The sequence below is a fragment of the Strix aluco genome, chromosome 5 (assembly GCF_031877795.1).
Source record: "Strix aluco isolate bStrAlu1 chromosome 5, bStrAlu1.hap1, whole genome shotgun sequence".
NCBI lineage: Eukaryota > Metazoa > Chordata > Aves > Strigiformes > Strigidae > Strix > Strix aluco.
The window spans coordinates 48435139-48458168 of NC_133935.1; the positions used below are offsets into that span (position 1 = coordinate 48435139).

General features: G+C 46.8%; 1 protein-coding gene across 2 annotated transcripts; it reads right to left on the minus strand.

The window, feature by feature from the left end:
* Positions 1–693: 693 nt before the first annotated feature.
* Positions 694–22698, minus strand: KCNMB4 (potassium calcium-activated channel subfamily M regulatory beta subunit 4). Of its 2 annotated transcripts, XM_074825443.1 has the most exons (4): positions 22088–22698; positions 11564–11691; positions 10880–10946; positions 1152–1308 (listed from the first exon to the last, which is right to left on the minus strand). In XM_074825443.1, exons 1-3 carry the CDS (start codon positions 22424–22426, stop codon positions 10901–10903), a joined length of 513 nt encoding a protein of 170 aa, XP_074681544.1. In that variant the 5' UTR covers positions 22427–22698; the 3' UTR covers positions 1152–1308; positions 10880–10900. The 2 variants fall into 2 exon arrangements, with proteins under 2 accessions (XP_074681543.1, XP_074681544.1); XM_074825442.1 differs by lacking the exon at positions 10880–10946 and having other exon boundaries at positions 694–1308.
* Between the last annotated feature and the right edge of the window lie 332 nt (positions 22699–23030).

Genomic DNA, 23030 nt, shown 5'->3' on the forward strand with positions numbered 1-23030 from the left:
AGATGTGCTCAGGGAAGCTGCCAGACATACAGAAATCTCTGCACTGAGCAAGCAGCTGAGGGCCAGTACTCCTGTTGTATGCAGCAATCTGCAGGGATGAGCACAGAGAGGCGACCCAGCAAGATGCCATGCCCAGCCTGCCTTCCATTTTCCGGAGCATCCCCTTGGAGGGACGCTGCATGGGACTGGGGTGAATGGAATGGGCAGTTCAGCAGAAAACACCCTACAAAGAGTTGATGTCCTCCGGCCACCCCTGGAGCCCTGTGACTTGCTGAGGGGAGCTATGATGTCACGCAGGTGCTCAGGCACTCTACTATTTGGGGAAATCACTCGTAAAACAAATTCATGTAAAACCATTCCAAATCCCTGCTTCTTACAGCCTGAGAGCATTTTGGTGAAGAGAGTAACTGAGAGGGGACAAGAAAAACTGTAGGGACTGAATACCACCAAGGCAATAAAATTAGATCCAGTATTTAATCACCTTTTCCAATAATTGTTCCATTTTTGGAGAAGTATTTCTGAGATGTCTACATTTCTTCACAAACGAACAGGTGATGATGAAAGATTTCATCTAGACAGAAGCTAAAGTTTGAATTTTAAAATTAAGTTCTACACAGTTAAAAAAAAAAACCAAAATCAGCACACTGTTATTTTTGTCTTAAAGCTTTTTTTTAAAAACAGGCAAAACAAAGCTTAAAAAAACCCAAAGCAACCAAACTTTATTATTTTGGAAATACAGTCTGTCATAAAGTAAATATTTTAAATATTGAATATTAAACAATACTAAAGATCACTTTGTAAAGATGAAATGAGCATCATCAGGGGTTTTTATAAACTGTCTCTCAATACTGCTAGGACCTGGGTAGCTGCTGTTCAGGACTAACAGTGCACAGCATATTTGGTGCAGTGTAGATTTTTTTTGGTTGAATATACTTATTTACTGTCATAGCAGAAGCAGCAATTAGCTGACATTTCATGGGGCAGTCTCCCAAGAAGGATCCTGAGGCAAGAGCAGCTCCACTGTCAGATGAGACACTGGAAGGAGGCGCAGCTGGGTGCCCTGCAAACCTGCAGGTACGTCAAGTTGCCCCACTTGAGACCTTCTTCAGCTTTTTCTTTTCCATCAGCAGCCTTGCTGTTTACAAATGCTTCTTCTTTTTAATTGCCTCTGCCCTGACAGCCAAGCTCTTGGCACAGATGGTCAGGACCACAATGAGGACTCCAACCAGGAATGTAACCAGAGGCCAGAGGAAGCAGTGCAAGAGGACAGTCTCATCATGGGTGCGCTTCAGCATCACATCATCTGGCCTGTGAAGAGGAGAAACAGAAGAGGGAGAAAATATAAAGCAACTTGACATCATCAATTCATCATAAGTGGAAAGCATCTGCCATGGAAACAATAAAGGTGTTTTATTTGCAAGTGTTAGAAAATGAAGAAGTGGACCATTTCATTCACTGCTTTCATCTGCCTGTCTATCACCAGCGCTCATGGCAGGCTGTGAGAGCTTTCCACTTGCAGTGTTTACAGGCTAACAAGTTCATTCAGATTAAAAAAAATAAAAAAATTTTTGGTACTTTAATTCTTCCAGAGGTCGTGGTCATCATAAACAGCTGCAAGAGATACAATATCACACTGTGGATTGAAAAACCCCTCCAGCAAAAACGTAATACCAGGCAGCAGTTATACACATCTACCTGAAATGACATCAGACACTGTGCAATGAGTTTAAAGTGCAATTAAAGCTTCCCTTTTAGTTTTGAGCCCTGACGTGTTCATGGGGCTACATGGAGGCTCCTGACAAAGCCCTGCTGTGGTCTGGCTCTGGATGGAGAGCCAGTCCCTGTCCTCAGCGCTGCCCAGGCTAGCCCAGCCACACTGGCAGTCAGGGGTCTGCAAAAAACCTACCCCAAGGAGGACCTCTGCCCAGCCCCGGGGTGCCAGAGGCTCCCAACTCAGCTCTTTCCCAGCAGAGGCTACTTCAGCAATAAGCTGCCATTTGGTTCTGCAAACACCAGCTGCTCAGTGGATTTGAGCATGCTCCTACACAGACACACTGGGGAGCCTCCCCTGAAGATCTGACCCCCCGAGCCTCTGCCAACAACATCTAACACACAGTCACGGTTGTGTCTGTGGTGGATTTACGCATTTCCAAAAACAGAGAGAGGAGGAGAATAGCAAGGAGGAAGCATCTCAAGAGGCTTGGAAATTCAGCTGTGCCACGTGTCTGAGAGAGCAAGTATCCATCTGCCACTTCCAAGTTTGGGAAGTTGGTTGGGAAATCTGATGGCAGATTTTCCTCAGGTCTGGCTCTTTCTGCTCTCCCTGCAGTTTAACAGAGTGTTAAATCAGTCTTGTGGCATTTGCACTTCACTGCTGCTTTCCCATCTACAGACAGAGACACTCGGTCTGCCGGAAAACTATCTGCAAGGGAAGCAAACAGAACTTTATCTAATTAGGAAAATATATAGTCTTGGTTCACATTGGTCCTCACTTGCACTGAACACTCCCATCCTATGTTGCTTCCTCAATGTTACCCGACGCTCCGTGGAGCAACAAACCTCACAGACTAAAATCCTGGTAACCCAGGCCCATCTAGCCAGGTCCAGGGAATTAAGCTCTCCCAATGCAGTTGCACATGGGAACAGATACCTGTGCAATGGCTGTGCTGTCTCTCCCCCTGTAGTTTCATCCTGATCAGAAAGCAGCAGTAAGAAAACATTCTCTGTAGGGGAAACAAGAAGAAACTCTTTTTCCTTCACCGAGAAGTTAATTAATGGAGATGCCTGCAAATCTACAGGGTTTTATCCATCTTTAAGGAGTTGGGGGAGCCAGACCACCAGGCTACACCTGATCCCTGATTTAATTGCATCTGCATTTGCATTTGGGCGTCTCTCCTCCAAAATTGCTGTGTGGATGTTCCTCTACACTGTGCCAGCCTGCAAGTCCCAGAGGCTGACACCACACATCTCTCTTTATTTGTGTAGTAAGGAGCAGAATAAGACTCTGTTTATGAGCAGGTCAGCTATATGAAAGTTGAAACTCGGCAACATAAAAAATGATCAAAAGAAATCCAGGTGTATTCAGTAGGAACACGTGAAGTCTGCTCAACCGAGATCCTCCAGACACATAATCAGACACATGTGGAGACCATAAATTGAATAAAATAATATTAACTTTATAGGCACAAACTCACCAGTCTATGCCATATCAATGGCAGCACCCGAACAGAAAAATCCTTTCACAGGAGGTATAATACTGCTTCCTTCATATTTATTGTATCATCGTCTGTGAATAACAGAGTGCTAATTGGCGAGGAGGCCATAAGTAGGCAGTATTCAGTCCTCACAACTCTCAGCTTACAAGTGACGTTGATTTTTAAGTATTTTTTAAAAGTGGATACTAATCACAGAGTTCAAAAATAAGAGGCAAGCAAACAAACTAGAAAATTGGATTCAGTTAAAGAAAAGAAAGTGTGATTGGAGAGAGCAAGATATCTTTTTGACTGAATCTTAGATATTTTGGAAAACATCTGTACCAAAGGTAGCAGCAATGGATGCCAAACACTCCTTATAGGTGAGACTGTGACTCTTGCAACTCAGCAATTTAAGAGAGTTTCCCTTTTGGAAAAGAGTCAAAGACTTAAATGAAGCCTCAGGGTGAGGTCTGGATTCAGATGGATATTATTGCTATTCTTAGCTACCACAAGAGTCCCCGTGCAATTCCTAAATGGCAGAAGGTGTGCAGCAATTCACTGTCACAGTGTCTCTTCAGACAGTGCATCAGGTCATGACTGGGTCCTCCAAAAATACGTCATTAAATGACTATTGGCACCACATTTAAGACATTAAATGACCTTCTTTAGTCAAGGGGAGGGAGAAGCACTCCTGGAGAGTGACCCGGAGCACAGGAGAGCTCAGGGACCCTCGAGGCAGCATGTAGCCTCTTAGTACTTACTCTTGGTGCCAAAAAATGGTGGGACAAATCTCAGCCTTGCTCCTACTTGGTTTAACCTACATGGTTATTCTGGAAGAACTACCATGCTTTCAGCTGCTCTTTATTTTATCCCAAATTAACTCTCCAGTGCAGACAAGCACTTCTAGACCCCCAGAGTGAATGAGAAAAGCTAATAAAGGCAGACAGCACTGCCAGCAGATAGACCGCACGCTCCTGGATGGCAACGTCCTAGTTATCTGCCTGTAACAGCCCACGGACAGTTATCAAGATCAACTTTGGCAGCGTATAAAGCCATTCCTTTGCGTTCATATGATTCCCTCCCTGTCCTGTCAGGACCAGCTCCCCTTTCCTGCATCTGCTGACCTGCGCGGAGATGTCGCAGGGTGTAGGGGACAGCACTGGGCAGCGCTGGGGCAGTGGGAAGAGGCAGTGGAGGGTGGGAACCTGGGCTCAGCAGTGCTCAGTTGAGGACCCCTTCCCTGCAGATCCACCACTAGAGCTGACAGCACTTATGGAAAGTGCTCTGGAAAACAGCTTAGAGGGTGTAACGGCAACAGAGGGTCCCACTGAGATGCAGCTTTTACAGCGGAGGGAAATACCTGAAGAGGGGTTGTTGAAAAAGAAAATGTTTACTATTTTCCTTTACAAGATAATTCCTTTTACCTCTGCTTTTTGATACTGAGATTGGAAACAATGGCAAATAACAGTTTCCAAAGCGAGGAGGAAAAAATCAGCCCTGCTGCTGCTGCACCTTCATGACATGCTGCACAAGACCTCAAGCCTGTCGCCCTGCTGCTGTAGCCCAGGGTCAGTGCTGGCAAGGAGTCCATGCGGCCAAGCTGGCCAATGTAATCTAAGAAGGAGCATCCAGGCAGAGGAAATCACCCTGACCAGGAAAAACAGCCCAGCGGCACATGGGTTATACTGGACTTGCAAATCCATGGTGAGAGCAGCCCAAGGAGCGAGGGACAGGCAGCCAGATGTCCTCTGCAGCAGGAACGCTGCAGCCCCAGAAGCCCCACGGCTCTGCAGGAGATGTACAGAGGTAACCGCAGGGACTTGGGGGCTTGCCATGGCCCTACATGCTGCACCCAGCAAACAAGGTAACTGGGCTCATCGCCAAGTTTTTGCTTGCTCCTTGGAAAGAGGGGTAGGGAGGCACAAGATGGGTGGTGGTGGACTTGCCAGTCCCATCTCAGCAGCCAGGGACTGGCATGGTGGGCAGTGTGAGTGAGGGCCTGGGAGGCCGCCTGGCTAAAAACCTGAAAAATAAACACATTTGCTTTCAAGTGATCCATGCCAGACTAAAAACTGTAGGTATTTCATATGAGATTTGTAAGGTCCAAAACAAGAGACTGGGGGAAAATTAGGAGATAGAGGAAGTTAGAATCAGAATTAATCAGATGAATTAAATATAGCAAAGGCATTAGTGATTAATTAACAGGTTGGCCTACAGAGACTGGATTTCACTTCTTCCAGGCTGTTTGTTATCCTCACATGACAGCATCAGTTTAGGGGAAGAACTATCCTCCACCTCCTGAAGAAACGAATTCTCAGGCAGAGCAGCACCGCCGCCACCACCACCTGGCAAGCTTCCGAAAGAACTGGCAAGGTGTGTGGTGCAGCTGTCCTGTGACATCTGAGTCTGCAGAGTGTTTGGGGACATCCCTGGGACAACTCCTAAGCGATTCTGCAATGAACCCTGAGGGATAAGGTGCTGCATCAGCCCCCCTCGGCTGGACATGTCCTGCTGTCCTGGTACAAAAACCTTTGGCTTTCGCTCCGAGGCTTACAAGAGAGCTGCCCCACGTGTCTTTGAAATAGAAATATGCACACAGAGACCCTTGTCTTGCCAAGCACAGGCAGAGAGCGTCACCAAGAGAGCAAAGTCACTGGCAGTGAACCATGAGGTTTATGTGGCCTGTCACAGTTACTTCTGAGCCCTGAGATAATCACTACGGCTGCACTGTGAGAGGAGAGGAGCCAGAGCTGGGCTGTGCCAGTGGGGGCAGACCCCCAGCGTGGTGCTGCACCACACTGGAGATGACCAGGAGTTCAGAAACCAGTCACCCTAGAGGGCCTTCAGGAGAATGAGCCTTTGGGTGGTTATCACCTGCCGGTGGAACAGAAGCACACAGCAGAAGGAAAAACTGCTGCCACCCAGGAACACTAGATACAGGCTAAAGGAGTAGAAGATTTTAGCTGAAATCTCTGGATTCCACCTCTAAAACAGTAACTCTTATCAACAGCAGAGGCAAGGAGAGCAGGAGCCTGGAAAGGAGCCACAGAGCTGCCGTGGGAATGGCAGGAGCAGCAGAGGAGGCTAGCAGGGCCTGGCAGAGGAAACAAGGGGATGATGGCAGGGGGAAGGGAGAAAGATGTATTTAAAATAAGAGCAAAAATAAGAGAAGAGAGTGGGCTGTACTTCCACAGCAGACAACCCCTTTCCACAGGAAGAAAAATAAATAGCTATAAGGACAGCTGAAACACAGAAACATAACTGTTTTGGTTTTGCATGGCAAGGTCACCATGTAGTGAAACTGCAGTTTTGACCTTTTCTTGTTACTTTTGAATAGGTGACCTGCCTGTTCGCAAAGTTTGAAGGTTTGTTGTTTGGCTTGGAAACAGAAAAGGGAAAGTGCCCCCATCCCCGAGGGAAACGCTCTCATGACAAGGATGCAGCTTTGCTGGAAATCCCCACAGCACCACTCCGCTGGTGCTCAAGCAGCAGTGCTGAACGCAGAGCAGGTATGTCATACCTGGAAATGTGTTTCTTTTCCCTGTGAAAATCAGCAGATATAATTAAAGATATTGCCTTGTCCCTGCAAGTATAGTGCATTTAATAAACCCATCTTTGCTCTGTGACTTCCGTATAATACTTCATTTCAGAGATGTTGACCAGAGGGGTTGCACATATTTCCCCTAAGCTCAGTTATGGACCATCTCTTGTTTCTAGCAATGCTGTCATTCAGCTCTCCAGTAAATGCAAAACCTCTTGAGGGGATGCACCCAAACTCCTAATACCAGTTACCAGTGTACAAAACAGGGGCAGGAACAAGGCAGAGACCTAGTGGGACAAAATGGGGGAAAAAAAATTAATACTTTTAAGCCCTGCTCAGGCATCGAGACCTGGTTCTGCTGTAACAGTGGTGGCCACTGTACAGCACCACCACCACTGCACAGCAGCAGCCCCAGGGTGAAAGAAGAATGAACAAACCAAAAAAAAGCCCTAAAGAAGTCTCTACATTAACTCTGAAAACACACCTTTCCCTTTCACTGAACAGACAAGGAGGGAGGAATTTTGTTTTCATTGCTAAAAGGTGAGACCAGTACTTATTTTTAGCAGGACTTTGAGCTCAGGGCTGGAGCTTTGTGGGGCTCTGACCAGAAGTAACTGCATTAGTTGTTGCATTATGCAACACATCCCTGTTAGGCGCTGCCAAGCAGTTCAAACAAACAGCAGGCCTCCGTCAGAGCCTTCAGAGCAATTACTGAACATCACAGGAAGAATTGCAGTGCAGGGGTTACCAAAAAGTCATGTAGGACCAAAAAGTTACAGGCATGCAAACATTCCAGTCATCACTTGTGCACCACACTGTGCAATTTATGTGACACAGCAAAAGCTGACAGAGGTGGGGGCAAGGGATAGGAAACCTTACAAATATTTTTTGTATTCAAACAATCTGTATGTAAAGAGGTTTGCAATCTGCATACACTTATTTTGCCCACAATTATTCACATCCCTTCACTATGACAATCACTCATCAGTATTTTTTTCCTCTATTGTTGCAAGAAGCAGAGAACCTCCGCTGGATGGCTGCACGCCGACAGTAAAGTCCTTTCCCTCTTGGCCCAAGTACTGCTTCAGAGGGAATACAGTAAAAGAAAGGATAGGAAATAGCAACACCAGCTTCTCAGTGGAGGGAACTAATTTAGAAAACTTTGTGAAGTACCAGAGCAAACCAAGATTTCTGTTCCACCATTTATGAATGAGCAGCCTGAGCACCCTTGGCTTCTGCAGGGAATTATTCCCAGATAAATAGTCTGCAGGGTATCCCAACAATGTACAGGTGGTCACTAATCACTAGACAGTGTTTGCTCTTCAAATCTCAAGTGAATTTGTACAGCATCCTGCAGCAAACACAGGGAAGCATAAAGTATAAAGCATGGCTGGCTCATCCGCTGCACTGCAGCAAAGGAACCACAGAGCGTTCTTGCCATACTTGGATGTACCCAGAGCTAAAAGGCAGTCACACCACATAAATGAGCCACTAATAAGAAACGACTTGACGTATGTTGCTCTGCCTGTTTCTGCATGGCATGAGACTGAGGGGTCTGAGCTCATGGAGATCTTGTTTTCTCTCTTTTTGAGACCTGGAACGTGAAGAAATAAAGTGACAGGATCTCCCCCATCCCACCCATTCCCACAGGCCTCCCACTTTAGGGCATGCAGCTGTGACCCTTGCTTGCATGTGGCCATGACTGTAGATCCCCTGGGACACTCAGTGTGAGATCCATGAACACTGAAGCACTAGAGCTCAGTGTCTTCTCAAACCTTTGGCAACAGCCTGAGAACTTTATCTGAATTTGTCATCTGTTTTGTGCTCTGAAACACCAGGGGTTGATTTCTGCTGGGCAGGGCTCCCTTCAGATGGGAGTATCATCACGCCAACAGACAGGCACCTTCACCAGAGGTCCAGAAAACCAACTTTCCTGTGCAGCTTGCACCCCTTGGCCCAAAACTAGCCAGAGAAGAGTGGGACCCTAAAGGTAAGTGCCTACAGTGGCAAAGCAAAATCTTGCTTTTCAGTAAAGCTCTGAGCTCCAAGCTAAGCTGGGCTTTGGTTCTCTAAGATAAAATGTCAGACAGCTAGTTATGCTGGGCCTCTCTATATTAACCAAGAGTGATTGAAATTGCCAAGTCTGCTTCTCAACCCTTTTGTATAACTTTGAACTGTACAAATGGCAATACTTCCTTCTTCTTTTCAAAGCAGCCTGTTGAAATGTGCCCCACCAAACTGAAGGAAGGTGTTACCTAACAGTACACTCTGCATGCAGCAACAATTCTGGGAATGATGCTAAATTAAGTTTGATGAAGAGGAGGCGATGTTCATTCGTTGTGTAGATATTAACCTAGAATTTTATTCTGCTGTTTCAAAAGAGACAGCATTAATGTTGCAAATACTACTCTTTCTAAGGGACCTACCACTATATTCTGTGTTTTATACAGACTGACACTGAAGTGTTAGCTCAGTCACTCAGTTAAAAAAATACTGACAGAAAATTTGCACACTTCTATTTTGAAGTGAACAGATTATTCCCTCAGTTTGTATTTTTTTTACTGCTTCACAAGCTGTTTAGTCATCATAGCTCTAAAAGTATACCTAAGCAAGCACATTCCTAGTCAGCAGAACTTACTCTCAAAGCTCATTCCTATCTCCAGAAGAAAATAGATGGTGTACATATTTCAGTTTAGACTATCTTCAAGTATCTCTGGCAGTGAGCCTCTCTTCTGCTGTATATAGATTGTTGTATGATCAGCAAAAGGCAGCATTTCAAGGCAGCCGTTGCATTTGGCAAGAACATTTAGCAGTACAGGATGCAGCAACTCTAAGGAAAAAACCTTGCCTGAGTGCTGCACAATTTCTCAGTGTCAACCTACATAAATGGCAGACCCTAGGCAGTATGCAGATTCAGAAAAATTTTGCCTTTGCTTCACCTACAGATGTGATGTGAGAACCAGCTCACCTAGCTCTGGACACCTAGGTGCCTGCACTCAAGCATATCACCCTAAGCTCCTTTACAGGAGAGAAATAAACATCTCCAACCTATTTTAGGCATTTATTTGTGGGTAAGATGAAAGGCTCCCATTTCTCTCCACTGACCATAAAAGCTAATATTCACAGCATCTTGTCCATAGCAGCTCAGATGAATCCTAGCCATGATGTCTCCTGCAGAAGATCCCATGTTTCTGACTATTCTGCTCACTCAGGCAGTGGCTGCTGCAGTTCCCAAGTCTCAGCAATGTGGGGAACTGGCAGCAGCTGCCCGCCCAGAGAAGCTAAAATCATCACTTGCCTCCTGGTTAGCAGACCCCAGTATTGACACCTCGTGGACCAAAGCAGCTCCCAAGAAGGTCCCTGCCAGGTCTGATGTAACCACACAGGGTGCCCTAAGTTTTAACCTCCGCATGCTGCAGACAGTGCTTCTTTCCCCACTGTAAGAAACAACTAGTTTTTGCTATGAAGCATTGGTGGTTTCCCTCTGCAAAGACTTAACCAGGGACAACAGACTGTCATCCTGGGCATGCCAACTAGGTCTACAGTCTCTCCAGGGAGGGGACAACAATCATAGCCAGCCTAGGACAAACCTGAAGCCCCCAAGTCACTCAGCAGGTCACCCACAGGAGAGTCAGGCATCTCTCTGTCTGACACCCTACTCCAGCTCCCTGGTTCCGCTAAGGTCCTAGCCCACACTGGCATCCATTTTCCTCCTGTGTGTCTTAATAAACTTAAACATCTAATGCCAACACTCCCATACTGAGCTCTGAATTGCACAAGCAAGCACTGAGCTATTCCCACCTAGGTGTCCCTCGTCTGTTTAACTTCTAAGTGCTGGTAGGGTAGTACCAACCTCCTTCTTTAGTCCCTGATGTGGCAGATATTTGAGTGCTTAACTTAGCAACCAAGAGTAGTCTCCCCAGCTCTACCAAAATTACTCAAGCTGATTAAATTAAGCAAGTATCATATGCCTCCAGAATTGAAGTCTAAACCCCATAAAACCTTGGCTGATCTAGAGCTCTTAAATATTCTCTTTCCACCTCCCTGCCTACATGGTCCTATCATCCCAATCATTGCTCTTCTCCCAAGTCCTCCCAGCAAGCCTGCACACTGCGGTAACAGTAACTCGCTGATGCCACATCACCTTTTATTTCCTGGCACATCATCAGCAGAAAGGGGCAGGCAAAAGGACTTCCTCCTCTTCCCATTTACTGAAGGAAGGAAATCACACGTCACCTTTATACACATGTAAGTCACATCAACATTGGTAGTAAAAGTAAGACTTGAAACGGAAGAGGAGATCCTTTAAGTTACAACTTTCTACTCTGCAAGCATGGATGAAAACTGGCAGTGCTGTGAACATTTATTACATCTATCTGATTCATTAATCCTCTATGAGCACAACTCCTGAGTTGATTTGTACTATTTACTGATCTCCCCTTTTCTTCCAGCCCCTAATGAACACAGCAGGATTTTTCGTCCATGGAGGGAAGGAACATTAATATCCAAGCCAGAACTTTGCCATCTGAGTGTTAAAAGACAAGAAGCTTTTTTCCATAAAATGACATTTTTAAAGGGAAACTTTCTTCAGAGTTTTAAATTTTTACTTCAAGTGGTAAAAACACTTCTCTGCTTTCTATGTAGCTTTTCATCAACAGAGTTGACTTGCAAAGTTCTGCACTAAACTCTGTGTGATAAACCACATCACTATCTGGGTGTGCATGTATATACATATGCATGCATTTATATATATTTTCAAACAGAATCGATGGACAGCTGTTAAACAGATGTATAAGCACATCTGCCTGTGCAAATATAGATTACTCACCTCAAGTGTTGGTTAAAATAGCATGTAAATGGTTGTGAACCCACTTTCTCTTTCCAGTATTTCTGCTTGTATGTGACGTTCTCAGAGTTCTCCTGATCGTCTCTTGCACAGGGGGGGATGTACGAACACTGCCAACACACGTTGCAAAACTGAGTTACTTTTGCGCTTAAGAACACAGGGCATCAGTTTCTCTGCATTTTCCTCATAATACCAGCGGGACTTAAAATGGGCAAAGAATACTAAGTGCAACCTCCAAAGAAACAAAGAAAAGTTAGCTGAACTTTACTTCAATTGCTAGTTACTCCCTGCAGGTACTGGAAAAGAATATGCCAGCATTCAGAAACAAAATAAAGGCTTTATCATGTTTTGTTCCATTATCAAACCAACCTGTCACATAACACCTTGGGTTTTCGCACAATGAATGTAGAAACGATGACTTCATTTTGACATATTCCTAGTCAGCTCCATGGATTGGATTTGAATTACTTCCTGTTTTCAGTGAGGCATGTAATCACAAGTTTTGTTTAGCACCATGCTGAGAAATAACCAAAATATTCCAGCAAGCTTTTCCAGATGATGAGATATCTGATATCTGGCTGGTATCCACTGGCAAAAGACAGGTATTCTTCCACTGTTACAACATGGGGAAACAAGCACAGAATGTTCAAAGCCTCACTGCAGCAGAAAGGTTGAGCATCTGCTACTGCTCCATAGAAGTCAAGAAGAGCTGCAGATCTCGCCCTCAGACATCTGCTTCAAAGCCCAAAGAGATCAAGGGAAGTTCATCCCCCAGCTTGGTGCACTTGGGACTGAGCTTTCAGAGGCTCCACTCTGGGTCTCACACAACACACATAGCTTGTTTCCAAGTCTCGTCTTTGACACACCACCCTTCCCTCCTGGCCACAGGGAGTTAAACAAGAAAAACCAGCCCACTGAATCCAATGTTGGGAGTATCAGGATCTCAGTGTCCAAACACAATCCCTCCTATTGTTACCAGGCATCCATACGGGAGATCATTACAGGAGATGTTGAACCAAACTGAGTAACACAGTTAACTGATCCTCAGATAACATAAAGGCTTTTCACCGTGGAGGATGCATAGACAACAAGGCTCCAGGTGCACACACAGATTTTCAATTCCTTTAAAGCTGGGAGCTGCAAGCAGAAAAAAATGACTATGAGGTAGATAAAATGCCTCCTACTTAGGTAGAATGAGGAAGCTGGAGGTGCAGGGTGTGGGAAGTCCCTAAAGGGATCCCTACATAGGATCACAACATGAGTTTCTTCACAGTATCCTGAAGGCAATAACAACAAGATGAGAGATACCCTCCCTAACCTGAAAATAAAGATCACCATGACTCTCTGTGAGTGCTTCCTCTCCATCTAGTGAGGTTTCACAGGAGCCTACCATGCCCCCAGCTGCACACTATATCCAAGCTGTACAGACCTACATCTCCACCATACAACAGCTTGAATCTTTGCCATTCCAGGGGCATGGGAGAAATCTCAGGATTTTGTTGACCTGATCATATAAAACCTGACCACTTCTGTCAGCACTTACAATTGCTGCCACTAGCTTCCATGCTTCAGACCGGAAGAATCTGCAAGATCTTACTTGTTGCTTCCAAGCTGAAACGCCTTTTTCACATGCAAGGCCCCCCATTTTCAGATGGGCCCCTGTTTTCACATGGGCACAACTCCTGGTGTTGCCACAGCACAGAGCTCCTTTCAGATCCCTATTCAGATGATCCTAAACAAGGATTGTCCCACTGCTGACAATGAAGGACAGAAACTAGCAGCAACACCACTCTGCTTCAGAAATCAGAAATCCAGATTTATCACACATAGTTATTTCTATTTTAGATAACATTTTTTGGTTTGGTTGTGTACTCTGGAAGCATCAGCCACACTCCTCTTCCCTCCACGGTCCCAGTGCACAAACACATCTGTGCAGCAGCTGGACGGAGCCAGCAGATTTGGCATGAGGACACCCAAGGGCAATGTTGGCTCTGCTCTGTCCCCCTGACAGCCACCAATATGCCGCACCATCCCACCTGGTCTCCTCCTGGTGCTCCCTGCTCAGCCCAGGGTCCAGCACTTTCTCCACTCCAGTATTTTTCTTCATTAAGCCTTTCAGATCCTGCTGTGGAAACAGTACCATATCCCACCAGTTGTACACTCACTGCCGACATCCAGCTGTAATCTACACCCTGCTCTTCCCCAAGGCCCCAACTTTTAGGCACGCTCTTGCAATACAGGGATACAAGAGAGTAGAATTAAACAGACTTTACTCAGAGTCCCCCAAACCAACCACTATTTAGGCAGCACACAAAATAGAGAACTAGATAAAACAACTAGGTACCATTATACATTTTTCTGCCTGAATTTCCTCAGTGGTCTCAAAAACTCCTTTTCCTGTGGTATCAGCTCCAGTACACAGCTTCTCTCTCTTCTCTGAAATGTTTCTTCCTCATGGCTAAGCCTACTACTGTCCTCTGCTATGAAAGTGTGACCGCTGCTGGCCAAACTTTCTTCGGATCCTTCAGAGACCTTCCATCTCCTCCAAATATTACATGAATCTTTCAGAACGTTCAAAACCTGGTGAACCATTGTTTATCCCTATCCTGAGTTTCAGGCTTAGAAACAATTGCAGAGATCTCTTTTTTCAAGGGATGTCCATCTGAATGGACAAGCAGCAAACTGTAACAGTCTCCAGGGACAGTTCCATCACAGAGGTATTCACATTTTTTGACATCGGTCCCCAGGCTTTGAGTTCAATATGAAGCTATTAAAAACAGAAGTTTTCAGGGCAGGGATTTTGCTTGATTTGGAAGATCAAAGGGGCTCACAGACAGCTTCCCCAGTCAACACATCTGTTTCTCCCCATGCCAAGGTAAGACAGTGTATGGGAGTACTGCCACTACCTACAGGAAAGTTGCCTAAAAACTGGGGACAACAGTGAAGATGCTCTCCATAACTGAAATGTCACACCACTCTTTGCACAAATAATCCCAGTGGCAGCTGTCAGAAAACACACTGGATTCATTTCCATCTCTTCCTCTTTATCTTCATGTGAAAAATACAAAGGAGACACCCAAGAGCTTGCCATAAATTGATGGGACCTCATTGCTTGAGCCTGTCAAGGATTAGCAGTCTTGAAAAGGTCCCTGCCCAAGGCAAAATCATCATCATATGAATCCCAGGGTTCACCCTGAAGCATTTCCTCAACCTGATGGAGCCCTTGAGTCATGCTGAACACCTAAGGTCCAACTCCAACATGGACTTATCGCCTGCTGCACAAACACCAGAGCTTGCCTCCCCAAGATGGCAGCACAGTTCCCCCTAACCTGATGCTCGTTTTGGTCCCTTCCGATCCACTTAGGTGTTGGACCCCTCTTTTCCCAGTCTTCCAAGCACACTTCTTGGGCATTTTGCTTGATCAGCTGTATTGCCCTCCAAAGAACGATCAGCAGGCAAATAAAAGGAAATCATAACCTGGCAACTTTCACAGCTGTGAGTTGGTGGATGAACCTAAAATGATCTCCCACTTTGGCAACAGGCAGTTTCTGAAAGGTTAATTCCACAGTCCTTCCCCCACAAGACACGGCATGAAATCCTACCATCAAACCATAAACAAATGCCAAGTGTTTCAAACCAAGCTAGGACGCCTTGTGCTCAATTACTTGCTTGCACAGCAACATCCATTTTTAGTGGATGTGCCCCACTCTATATTTCTTTGATGTTTTTTTTTAAAAAAAACAAGTTACAATGAAGCTGGAGAATAGCACTTTAAGATTAGACATTCAGAATAAATCTAATGGAGTGGAGGCCTTTTCAACGGATCTATTGGTACATGGTGCCATAATCGCACCTCCTACGCTATGTCATAGCAACGATAAAATTATTATGCAATTCAAATACAGTCTCAATTACACATCTCAAATCAGTATCAGGCTAATAATATTCCCGCTTCAATCAAAGCCAGTGTTTGGATAGACTCAGGATTCAATTCAGTAAAAATGTCAGCAAGCTGCTAATACACCTTTACACCAAGGTTTTGTAAGATTTGTATCTGTGTTTGCTGCTGGATGCTCCCACTCCAGTGTCTCTGCAGATGCCTGGGAAGATTCCTGGTCCTTCTGAACACTTCATTGGAACAGATATTCTTCCATATCTCGGAGGAGGGACAGAGGCATGAACTCTCGACTGTGATTTAGCTTCTAGGTTGCATTTCGTGCTTTTCAAAGACTAATTCTTGCCTAGTTCAGTCACATGTTTATGAAAAAGAAGCCAGACTTGGTAAGCTCTGAGGGAAGCTGTCTCAAGCCTGGAAGAGACTGTCTACAAGATGGGACCAAGAAAGTCTCAAATGCAAACAGATGGAAGGGCCCAAAGTAGAAGCAAGTCAGCCCATCAGAAGACAAACCATTGGCACTAAGAAGCAAGTCTCCAGCCTCAGTCTCCAAGCGACTTGTTGAGGAACATCCTCCTGGCTGCTGGTGAACTACAGGACACAGCATGTACCATTCGCTTGGTGCAGCAGAGTGTGTCCTCACATCATGTGCCACGCAGGTTGGGAAGCTTGTAATGAAATGAAGAAGTGGAATGTGCACTCTAGGTGAGTATCATTACAAAAGCACAGTGCACTACTAAAGCCAACAAGTTCCAACTCCTGATTTCCAAGTGTATTGGGTTTGCATGGCAAGGTTTTGGCAGCAGGGGGGCTACAGGGGTGGCTTCTGTGAGAAGCTGCTAGAAGCTTCCCCTCTGTCCAATAGAGCCAATGCCATCTGGCTCCAATACAGACCTGCTGCTGGCCAAGGCCGAGCCCATCAGCAATGGTGGTAACGCCTTTGTGGTAACGTATTTAAGAAGGGAAAAAAATAGCTGCGCAACAGCAATTGCAGCTGGGAGAGAGGAGTGAGAACATGTGAGAGCAACAACTCTGCAGACACCAAGGTCAGTGAAGAAGGATGGGAAGGAGGTGCTCCAGGTGCCAGAGCAGAGATTCCCCTGCAGCCCATGGTGCAGACCATGGTGGGACAGGCTGTGCCCCTGCAACCCACGGAGGTCCACAGTGGAGCAGAGATCCACCTGCAGCCTGGGGAGGACCCCACGACAGAGCAGGTGGATGCCCGAAGGAGGCTGTGACCCCGTGGGAAGCCTGTGCTGGAGCAGGCTCCTGGCAGGACCTGTGGCTCTGTGGAGAGAGGAGCCCACACTGGAGCAGGTTTGCTGGCAGGACTTGTGACCCTGTGGGGGACCCACGCTGGAGCAGTCTGCGCCTGAAGGACTGCATCCTGTGGGAGGGGACCCACGCTGGAGTAGTTCATGAAGAACCGCGGCCCATGGGAAGCACTCACGCTGGAGAAGTTTGAGGAGGACTGTCTCCTGTGGGAGGAACCCCACATTGGAGCAGGGAAGAGTGTGAGAAGTCCTTCCCCTGAGGAGGAAGGAACGGCAGAGACAACAGATGATGAACTGACTGCAACCCCCATTCCCCTGCACCACTGGTGGTGAGGAGGTAGAGAAATCAGGAGTAAAGTTAAGCCCAGGAAGAAGGGAGGCGTGGGGGGAAGGTGTTTTAAGTTTTAGTTTTTATTTCTCATTATCCTTCTCTCATTTGATTAGCAATAAATTAAATTAATTACCCCAAGTCAAGTCTGGTTTGCCCGTGACAGTAATTGGTGAGTGATCTCTCACTGTCCTTATCTTGACACACAAGCCTTTTGTTATACTTTCTCTCCCCTGTCCAGCTGACGAGGGGGACTGATAGAGCAGCTTGGTGAGCACCTGGTGGCCAGCCAAGGTTGACCCACCACTCCAAGCAACGTATGAGCTTCTCCTAACTTTGTGTGTGAGCACCTCCATGCTTTACTGGGTTATCTTCATGGTCTGGAAGGGAGGAAGCACTGCAACAACTGTCCCACTGTGGCAGGAGATGAGCGGGGGCACTCACTCCATTAGCACAAAAAAATGCCCCCCTCCCAGCTGACTGTACCAAGGGACCCGGAGCTGAACATCGCATCTGGTTTTCACCTTCATCTGTCAGCACAGACAAACCCACCAGGAGTGACCAAAGCCACAACCCCTCACAGAGGCTCGAGGCAGCAAGGGGTGTCCCAGTGAGACAGGAGGATAAAGGGGTTTATCCGCAGCACCCAGGGCTGCTTCCAGAGGAATTGCTAGACAGCATCTGCAGAGTTTGACCATCACAGGCACCAGCCCAAACACAGATCTGATGCTTCACCAGATGTACCCTCCCAAAATTATTGTAGGGTTGGGCATACTTTGGTATTACACCTCCTCTGTCGTGAGCCATATTTAAGAGTGCAAAACAACAAACCAATTTTCTTTACAAGCACACAGAACCGTACATCATCTCATCAGGCTGAGCGGTTACAGAGAGAAGCATGACAGAGGCAGGTGTGGACGCAGAGCAAAGACAAGGAGCAGTGGCTGGCTGCTCTGCTCCCCTGCCTGGGGACCGGGATGGGGAAAACTGGGTCCTGCTGCACAGCTGCTAACAGCAGGCTCAACAGTCACTCCCCTAAAAGTTTCTTCAACAAAACAGTGTGTTGATTCTTCCGGCCCTATGTTTAAGCATAGAAAGGGAAAAGTCTAAAAAGCCAGAAAGCAGATCTTTTTAGCAGCTGACATACTCTGCTTTTTACCCAACCAAACCTATAGCCCCCACGCTGGCTGTATGTGCCACCGATGCACTCGATGGCCAGAACAATAGGAACAAACTGACTTTGGAATTAATCCCCCTTAAGCCTTATCTCAGAGATTATTGTTATCAAGGCAGCTGAAGAAAGGTTACCATCCCTCTGCTGAAATTTCTTCCTTTGAGACAACAATTAAAGAAAAAAAAAAAAGAGAGAAGAAAAAAGAAATCCACAAATCACTCGGACTCAATACAAATGTAATTGTGCCCTGTGCTTTATATATACATTTCTGGATTAACTCTGACCCAGCTATATAATCTTTTAAGAGCTAAAATGAATCCTGGGCTGTACAATGATGTGATTATCTTAGGAAGCAAGAGAGAAAAAAAAGAAAATTCTTTTTCCTGCAGCTAGACCTCGTTAGAACAGACAGATTTGTAACTGCTGATACATTTATGTGCCAGCCCACTCTACTACAGAAAGTAGAATATTTTTAGTCCGATACACTGGCGATTTTTGGGGTGGAGTGAAGCTGCCAACTGATTCAGTATTGTTGTGTGTTGTAAGGAGCCTGAACTCTGCCTTTTCCGCACTATTTTACCAGGAAAAATTGCTACCCTACAAAGAAAAGCAGCTAAACAGAATATAAAATTTAAAGACTGCTCAAAACAAAATTGGGCATTTTTTTCCTTCTAGTTAACTGGAACTGATTAGCGTGTTGTATGTCTAACTGCAGGAATGCAAGCGAGATGCTGCAAGAAGGCGATGGAAACAGGAAGGATTAAACGGCTCCCTAAGTGTTCATTCAGAAGTACATACCGGATCCCAAGCATTAAATCCAGCAGATTCCTACCCTGTTGGTAGGACTAATCTATTTCAGCATAAAATTCTGAAAGCTTTTAAAGATGGTGAGACTTTAGGACAAAAATTAAAAGGAGGATATAACTGCTCAGCTACACAGACATTAAACTTGAGACAAAAAGGAAAACCAAAGCGACAGCTATACATACTTCATGCCTTTAAAAGGATGTGTTTTCTTCATGAGACCTAAACAAGTTTTCTTATTTTGTATTGGTTTTACATAAGCTCCTTAAGGTAAGGAAAATAATTCGAGTGCATTTTTTTCTATTTTGTTTTTCACTTAGTTAAGTTCAATTAATACCAGAGAACACAGTTACATCAAAAAATACATCCTTTCTGCTTGGTCTCATCTGGTAAATCAGATTTAATTCTTGGCAATCAATATCTCAGGGTAAACAGCCCACACCTCGAGATGCAAGATGTAAGCTGGAGAAAACAGATTACATTTGTAAGAGTATGCAAGTATGACACATTGCCAACACAGCCCTGTGTTTTCTTAATAATTGTTAAATAAAAATAGGCTTCTGAGTGACATTTACGGGCATCACTTCTGAAGCTCTAGGTGCCTCCCTGCAGAAATTGCAATCCAGCCCCCAGGCAGTTGCAATTCTCCTCTTCCCACTTCCAGAAAGTCAGGAGAAGACAAGATCAAGAAGTAAATACAACACAAAACACTCTGACTACTGAGACATTGCAGTCGCAGCTCAGTTTGAAAGCCTCTGCTGAAGCTGAGGCTGCTGCAAGAGCTGCTGAGCCCAGGTGTGCTGGCAGCACGGCTCGCCTCCCCCCACCCTTCACCCACCACCCACCACCCATCACCCACCTCCCACCTCCCATCCCTGCTGGAGTCGGCCACAATGGGGCCATCGGGCCATGCTCAGGGACGGCCACGCTGCACCCTCTGCGGCAACACTGCATCTTCACCGCATGTCAAAAGGGCATTTCACTAACCACCCACAGCCCACCTGAAGATGGAGAGAGGTTTAGGGGAGTCCTGGTGCTTGGACAGCTGGGTGCTCACGGTGCACGGGGAACCTGGCAGAAGCACCCCCAGGGAAAGGTGAAGTTTACAACCCTCCCTCACAGGCCGTTTCACCCACTTTGTTCTCAGGCACCATCCGACACTGCAGCTTCATCACTCATCGCTTCTGAGAGTGCCAACAATTTAATCCAAATCCTGTCAGACTTATTGTCCTGCTTCTTGCTCTGCTGATTTTTGCCCGAACTACCCTTTTGAGCCCACAAGCTGCCAAGGGGAAAAAAGCAACCCCCAAACCCTGAGCTTGCAATTTAATCGACCTTCTGAGGGACAGAGCCACACCTGGGTAACTATGACTGCGAAGATGTGAGGCTGCACACCCCAAACTGCACACGCAAGTCTGGTCCCCAGCCCTGCATGCAGACCCCTGCATCGTGCGTAGCGTGAGCCTCGGCACTGCACTGCAGCCCCATCTCCGTCAAAGAGCTGAAACTTACTTCTCCAATACACTCCCAATTTCAGATTCTTTCAGGGGGAAGTGTGTGTGTGTGGGCGTTTCTGCCACATTCTTTATTTTCTGGAAACTGTTTAAAATCTCCTCCATGCAAGCAGCATACTGGCAAGGTGGTCTTTACTCTGAATCATAGAATCACAGGACGGTTTGGGTTGGAAAGGACCTGAAAGATCATCTAGTTCCAATCCCCCTGCCATGGATCAGGTTGCTCAAAGCCCCATCCAAACTGGGGATACAAAGAAAAAGGACATGAAAAGAAAAAGGACAAAGCAGAGTAACTGCCTTTAAAGAAAGAAGAAAGCACAGGTCATACATTGCCATCAGACTACCCCAGTTTGCTATAAGATGCAACTTTAAAGATGTTTCTGTTTGGTCCGTTTTCATGTGGGGGATGGAAAAGTTTAAGAATCAAAACAGCACCGAGGAAACTTCCGTTTCAGTGCAGCCCTCTCCCCCGTGCCCTGTCAGCAGCAGCTCCGTTAAAGTCTCTCCTTGGGTTTTGGGGAGCTGCTCTGGGAAGCCCCTCACCCTCCGGGACACGCAGCGCAACAGCATCGTTCGCCGCTCACACGGACAGACTGACAGACAGACAAACCCCCCCCTCACCGGCAGCAGGAGCTTCTCCCCGGCTCCCCACGGGCGTCCCGGGGCTGCCGGCGGGGCGGACCGGGGACCGGCTACGGAGTCACCCCACTGCCCCCCGCTGCGCGACCGCCCGCCCGTGCGCTCGGGCCACCGCGGCTGGGGCGGCACCGCTCCTGCCAGAGGGAGAGTCCGGGACCGGGACTCTTCAGGGGGAAAAAAGAATTCTGTCTATCCATACATATATAGGGTGTGTGCATATATAGAGTGTTATATTATATATAGTATAGCGGTATAGTAAAACTATATATGTACACTATGTAAACACTAGATATAAAAATATATATATACTATGATACACTGTATATATACTAAAACTATATACACACTATATAGATAACTATACATATAAACATATATGTATAGTTATATATATAACTATAGTATAGTTATATATATTATACTGTATATGTTATATACTATATGTAGTACAGTGGTATAGTATAGTGTAACACTGTACTATATATAGTGTTATGCTAAATAAATAGTATAGTAGTACTGTATAGTAAAACACTGTATTGTATGCAGTATGTATATATATACACACTATATATACCCACACATCACACATATATTACATACCATGTATAGTATTTTCACATATATACTATATCTGTATCCTTTTTGCTGACTAACAGCACAGGGACGTTTGGAGGGATGCTCCGCGACTTCATCCACACCCCCCGCCCCCAGCAGAGGCAAACGCGCTCCCGCACGGCGGGTGGCTGCGGGGGACCCGGACCCCAAAGGGGCGGCGAAAGGGCACCCAGCCCCGCGTGGCGGAGGGGCAGGATTTGCCCTGCGGGACACGCCGCCACCCCCCTCCTCCTTTTGGGAGCGCGGCGCTGCGCGGGTCTCACCTTGGGGTTGGTGCGGAGCTGCCGCTCGTCCTCATGGAGCAGGGCAGGGGCGGAGGAGCGGGAGGTGCGGACCAGGACCTGCAGACAGGGGTAGCGGGCGGTTCCGCGGCAGGCGGCCCCGCAGGAGAAGGTGCAGGCGAAGCGCTCCCCCAGCTGCCGTACCGCCAGCACCGTGCAGTTGGCGGAGCCGCCGCCCCCCCGCTCCTGCAGCGCCGGGCGAAGCCAGCAACAACCCAAACCCAGCAGGGAAAGCAAGCCGGCGGCGATAAGGAGGAAACCCAGCCGCATGCTCTTGTCCTCCGCCTCCGTGTACTCGTAAGCCGCCCGGCTCCTCGCCATCGCCCGGTTGCCGCTGGCATCCGCCGTCGGGCGGTCGCTGCCATCGGCTAAAGCTCCCGCCGCTCCCCCCGCCTCCCTCCCCGCCTCCGGGATCCACGGAGGGGAGGGGTGGTGGGTGTGCGTGTAACCAGCATGCCAAAAAAAAAAAAAAAAAAAAAATTTAGAAAAAAAAAATTAGATAAATAAAATGGAAACGTAAACCCGGCTGACCTAATTCAGGCCACTCTGGGGGTGGGACAGCTTGCAACGGGATTATCTGGCCTGGGAGATTTGCTGTGGGAGGGCTAGTCCGGATTAATACCAGGTACCCTGCAAGGTGCAATATCTAGAGGGGGGCGGGCGGGTGGGGGGCCGGAACGCGCCCTAAAGGCGCGTTCCGGCCCCCCACCCGCCCGCCCCCCGCTCACCCACCCCCGGGTAGCAACCCTGCAGCTAAATCCAGAAGAACAAAATCACAGCTTGGGCTACGCCCCAAGAATAGTTTGTGTTTCCCAATTCTCACTGCTGGCTTGGTTAAGTCCCGGAGAGTCCGTGTGAAGTCACGTTCAGTACCTGCCGTGTGTCAAAATCTGCGAGGTGTCTATGTACACACGTGGAATCAGAC